Raw genomic sequence first — 5,546 nt, 5'->3', positions numbered from 1 at the left:
AAGCATCAAATGTTAAGTGACACGTGTATGATTTGTTTAATTACCGACTCATACTAGTGGCTATAAATAGCCGAGTGGTCTCTACACAAAATGTATGTAACAGAACTTCACTTGAAGTTGCTATAAGAAATAAAAATCCAATTTCTATCTTTGTCTCGTGTTTTCTCCTAGTTTAGTAGCCATTAGTTATTGTTATGAGCTAACATCTCCCTTCTCTGTACGAGAGACCCTACTAGGTGATTAATTAAATAAGTCATCAAGTTTATTAGAGGCACCATATTTTCTGACCTTTATATATTTTATCGTATAGGTAAAGCAAATCCCAGTCCAACCAAAGGGGGTGTGCTACGATGTGTGGTGCATCAGGGAGGATGGCTGATAAAGATATGGTTCAGAATTTATTGGTAGATGTCATGGATAGCTCTTGCTAATGCGAGAGCCTCCCACTGAACACTGTATTCTCCTTCTATGTCATTTCTGTTGTGGAAAAATGCCTTGAATGTTTGGGAAAAGATTAAAATGCTCCATTCCGTTAATTTTGGGATATTTTGATTAAAATTGGGCATCTTAACCGGTCAACGAAGTTTTGAAATTCCATTTTTATCCTTCTTAATTAAAACGCCCCAATCCGCCACTATCACCGCCACCACTAAACGAACAACCACCAATCACCATCATTGCCACCACTACCACCACCGCCAACACCACTACCACTAGAACAACCACCACCAACACCACCGACACCGCTACCGCCACCGCCTCCTCCACTACCACCGCCACCGCCACCACCACTGCCACTCTCACGATCGCTGCCACCACCACTACCACCGCCACCACCACCATCACTGCCACCACCACCACCACTATAATCATCGTTGCCACCACCAATTCTACCGCACCACCAACACAATCTGAATCCTAAATCCCGAACCCCAAACCATGAACCGAAGCCCTGAACCCTGAATTTTAAACACTGAACCTTGAATTATAAACAATTTACCCTGAAGGGTAATTTCGACTACTTAACTCTCTCTAACGGAAAATCTAACAGAATGGAACATTTTAATCTTTTTCCTAACGTCCGGAGCATTTTCACAACCTTGAAGTCCATTTTGGAGCATTTTACCACTTAACCCGTGTGGAAATTGCGAGCTTACTTTCAGAAATTATACTAATAGGCGTTAAGGGAATTCCATTAGTAAACATTACTTCATACCTGTAGTAGTGTAGTGAAACATTGCGTAAACCATATTCTTTGTAAACCCTCACTATTAAAGATCTAATAATTTATCAGAAAACATAGTTGCCAATGTTTAGGTTTTGCTATCTTCTTGCCGTGCAAATACTATGCAACAAGTACTTGTTACTGTACGTTCCATTAGCAGTCCTGATTCTTGATGCAGGGTTACTGTTTTAGTCACATAAGGTCATCCATTGTGAATTCTTAGGGATTGAATCAATTGAACTATGTTATAGAGATGTGAGCCGTATCAGTGATGGGTGTGGTAACCCATTTCAACTAGTAGATTGAACGATATGTAGCCATAGCCACACATACTTAATTGTATATAGGAGCACACAGTTTCAACATATATAGTTCAGCATTACAACCAGAGGAAACTTTAACAGAAATTTCCTGTTTATTGCCTAACACTCTCTCATACCTGATAGAATAAATCTAAGCCATCACAGTGATGTGATCTTAGCAAACACATAAAAACTACCACTTTTCATCATCTTATAAAAGCACGACAAACTTGAACGAACCTTTGCCAGTTTAATACTTTTCACAGCTCCAGCACCAGATCTGGAAGAAATAGAAACAAATGTATTAGAATGAGAACACTATGTAACAGGGATCAGGACTTTACGTTGATCATTTGACGCACTTAGAGCCTCGGACAGAACCTGTATCCCTAAAGTATTTTACATGTAAAAGGGTGATATTAGTACATAGAGGTACTTACAGTCAGCATCTGTTTTGATCCAGTATTCTCTATTCCCACTTGAACCACTGCGATTAACCTCGAACGGGGGAGAGTTTGAGTGGTTATCATGACTTAGAATATGGTCCCTTGTAATTGTTCCTTCTCTTTGAGTCTGATGACTCTGTGGAGGTAATAACATTATGTCTTCATTTGTCACTACACGAGCTGCATTGCTGCCTTGGTGATAGTTACTTCTGTAGCTAGGAGCTTTACTAGTGTTGTTCTTGGTGTCATTCTTGTGGGTATTTTGAGATCTTTGTGTATCTGCAGAGCTCTCTGGATGAACTTTTCTGCTGAACATCTGTAAGAGCTAAAAGGAGAAACAAGCATTTAAAAAATGATTAAGAATATTGTTCTTCCTATACGTACAGTAACCAAACATAACATATTCCCCCAAACGACAACAATATGATATATCATCTGACATTCTATCTTAAGTAATCAACTGAGGTATGTACCTTTTGCAATTTGTTTTCGGCTGAAACTGAAGCAGCAGTAGGAGTAGAGCTTTTGAGAGACCGCCATTTAAGAAACTTCTTTATTGACTTGTAATTTTCCCCTGCAGTGTGTCTCTTATGATAATCTTCCTTGCAGTTGTGATTCTTTTTTTCCTCTCCTAGTTTATTTGTCTGAAACAACTCTCCTAAGGAAGGACGATGCTCTTTCCTTGATCCAATTGTGGTTTCAGCAGGTAAGTCGACGGGAGACCCAAAAAGATACCCTTGAAGTGGAGTTTGTTTGCCACCATCATTTCCATTCACGACCTGGTCAGTACTCCCACCTAGTGTTAAGGTACTGCCGTTATCAGTCTTTGCTGATGGTGAGTCTTTGCAGTAGAATCTATCGTCTTCTCTCTTGGCATCAGCATTCAACACTTTCTCTAACTCCTCATTAATGAGCTTCAAGTCATTTTCAGTTAATTCAGTTTCTTTTTCATTGACATTCTCAACAGCAAAGGTTGGTGTTTCAGGTTCACTATCAAGTTGGTGCTGGCCCAAACCCAGTGTTCCTATGTTGAGTAGCCCATCGAAAAATCCAGAGATGGCAACAGCTGCTGAAGAGGAATCGTGTCCATCGTAAGTGAAGTACTCTACGTTTTCTTCGATTATAGCAGAATCCATGCCAACGAACGATTTCTGCAGGAGATTTTCTTTCCGTGGATGATTATGTCTGGAAGAAGGTTTACTGCTGTAGGTGTTTGCATTGGGATGGTAGAACTGTTGCTGTTCTTGTAGTTGCTCGTCGAATGATGTCTGCTTTGATAAGCAAGTACAAGAGTGCCCCAGACCTGCAAAACCACACGTCTTAGGCCGACATCCAGAAGAACAGTCCTTTGTTGCCCCCACTGATCTACGAACTAGCGGGGCTCATAATGGTCGAGAGGATGAAATATCTAGGAAAACCATGCCTAAGTAGAGACAACCAGTGTCAAATCTGTATACGACAGGAATGGCTTGCATTCTCAATCATACTTCCCTTACAGATCAATTCTGTTATATAGGAGATCAGTTCCCGGTGTACATGATGGAATTTGAACTTTGGTCTAACAATGTCACTAACAGACCAATTTCGCTGATCAGTAGGGGAAACAATACCAACTAATGATGTTCCAAAACGGCCACTATAACATGTTCAGCATTTCTAATTCCAGTGGTTTGTACATGTGCATAATTGCTGTTTGCAATTAAGATTGCTGTTCATAACTGGGTTTAATCGACACAGTAGATGTTTTGGTACATAGCCATCTGAAAAGCCAAAGAGATATTATAATGTAAACATCAACACATGCTTTGTGTTCACCAGAATTATAGTAATATGCATTAAGATCAGTTTAAAAGCTGCAAAATCCTCTTTCAAAGCTTCTTAATTATACATCTGCTAAGCATATAACCCCATGGTTCAAAACACACAAGGTTCACTCTTGCCCTACATAAAATGCAGTTAAAATTATTTTTCTCACAACAGAATAAAAACACTTAAAAAGTTATTTTGAATCAATCATTTATTAGGATTGAAGAAATTGAAGGGATCCATACATATGGAGCCAAAAGAAGTTTATATAATAATTTAAAAGAAGATTGAAATGAAAAAAACCTCAACCATTCCATATACGCTAGTATAAAACTACCATAAATAATTGTATTTGGAAAATTACCGCCAAAACATACAAAATGGAAGACAACACGGGGCCTGGGATTAGCCCCAACATGACACATGATCTCTGCACAAACAGAAACCCTTAGTAGGATCTCTGCCCAAACAGAATTAACCAAAAGGATGACAAACACTATCACTACATTCAAACTGGTCTTTAACGAAATGTTCTATGACAGTTAAAGCTACGCCCCATTTTGAAAGCATCAATTACACTCAAGAGTGACAAAAAATGTGTTTGGAACTTCATTAGGAGCATTGCTTCTAACTAAGGTTTACAATTGCCATTTTCCTGGTCAAAATGATCAGTTTATGTCTTAGTAATGCCTGAACGATTTCATATACAACTGTAACAACTATGTTATGGCACCATCAAAAAGAAAACGTCATAGTAGCGATAGATAAATACCGTTAATAATAGCAAATGGTTCACCACTGTTTTGCCGAAACTTTCGGTGCATCCACCCTAGTAACTGTGAGACGTTGATCGAAAAATCATTAGAAACACAAGTACAATAAGCAAGAAACATATGTATTGATCATTCAAAAAATAACAAAGACTCACCTTCATCTTGATCGACTAATAACTTTCTTGATGCAGTCTATACACAGATATATTTATTATGATCAGTGACACCAATGTTTGCTTAATAATTGTTGACTGATTGGTGCAGTGAGATTGAGAGAGATGGATAAGCTAATAAGATAGAGCCTATATGGAGAGATAGGTGTGGATATATATTTCTAGATAGAAATAAAAGAAACTAAATAAGGTAAGAGATGAACAAAAACAGTAAGAGAACAAAACAGTGGTTGCTATATACAGGTTGGTTGGAGTACTATTGATGATTTAATTGATTCCAGATTTGCAAAACTGGTTGGTAAACATCACATGGATACATAAAGAAACTAACAAGTTTTGAGAGCTAACTGGCCTTCACCTGTTTGTTACAAGATCATCATCTATCTTATCATGCATATGTACTATATATTCACTTGCACCTAGCAGTGGGTTTGTTGGTCCACTCTTTCATTCATCTCTATCTATATATATGTATTTCACTTTTAGGTGTTGTATATACACATACTAGATAGGTATGCAACACGAACTGTTTTCGCACGAGCTGCACATATAATCAAATGGGTATAAAAACAGTCCTGGCTCTAACGCGTTCTTACGCGTGTTTTTGTCGTTGACACACTGACAGTCGAAACATCTAGCGTGCCATTGTGATTAAAATGTGAGAATGGGTTCTTTTCTTCAATACTCGACTGCATTAAAATGTGATTGCAAAACTTTATGATCAAATTATTGAGAACGGGTACAGTAATATAAATATCCTTCGTCATGTACAGTGATGAAAACTAATAATACCAGACACTTTCTACATGGGTTTCAGTGGG

At 38.3% G+C, this 5,546-nt stretch overlaps 1 protein-coding gene across 3 annotated transcripts; it reads right to left on the bottom strand.

Moving 5' to 3' along the window:
- Nucleotides 1-1,488: 1,488 nt before the first annotated feature.
- LOC113271639 (protein LAZY 1-like) lies at nucleotides 1,489-4,979 on the bottom strand. Of its 3 annotated transcripts, none has more exons than XM_026521532.1 (6): nucleotides 4,708-4,979; nucleotides 4,552-4,615; nucleotides 3,650-3,733; nucleotides 2,447-3,276; nucleotides 1,968-2,289; nucleotides 1,489-1,807 (listed from the first exon to the last, which is right to left on the bottom strand). In XM_026521532.1, the coding sequence occupies exons 1-6, from the start codon at nucleotides 4,711-4,713 to the stop codon at nucleotides 1,788-1,790; spliced, it is 1,326 nt and encodes a 441-aa protein (XP_026377317.1). In that variant the 5' UTR covers nucleotides 4,714-4,979; the 3' UTR covers nucleotides 1,489-1,787. The 3 variants fall into 3 exon arrangements, with proteins under 3 accessions (XP_026377317.1, XP_026377316.1, XP_026377318.1); XM_026521531.1 differs by having other exon boundaries at nucleotides 1,968-2,298; nucleotides 4,708-4,944; XM_026521533.1 differs by lacking the exon at nucleotides 3,650-3,733 and having other exon boundaries at nucleotides 1,968-2,298; nucleotides 4,708-4,936.
- Between the last annotated feature and the right edge of the window lie 567 nt (nucleotides 4,980-5,546).

This window comes from Papaver somniferum, chromosome 4 (assembly GCF_003573695.1).
Source record: "Papaver somniferum cultivar HN1 chromosome 4, ASM357369v1, whole genome shotgun sequence".
In the NCBI taxonomy this organism is placed as follows: domain Eukaryota; kingdom Viridiplantae; phylum Streptophyta; class Magnoliopsida; order Ranunculales; family Papaveraceae; genus Papaver; species Papaver somniferum.
This window is presented reverse-complemented; position numbering and strand designations above follow the sequence as displayed.

Coding starts and splice junctions, on each gene's coding strand:
- LOC113271639 (XM_026521531.1), bottom strand. Junction 3,734..4,551: donor ACCATTTGCTATTATTAACG/GTATTTATCTAT, acceptor TTGGCTTTTCAG/ATGGCTATGTACCAAAACAT. Junction 1,808..1,967: donor GATCAAAACAGATGCTGACT/GTAAGTACCTCT, acceptor TATTTCTTCCAG/ATCTGGTGCTGGAGCTGTGA.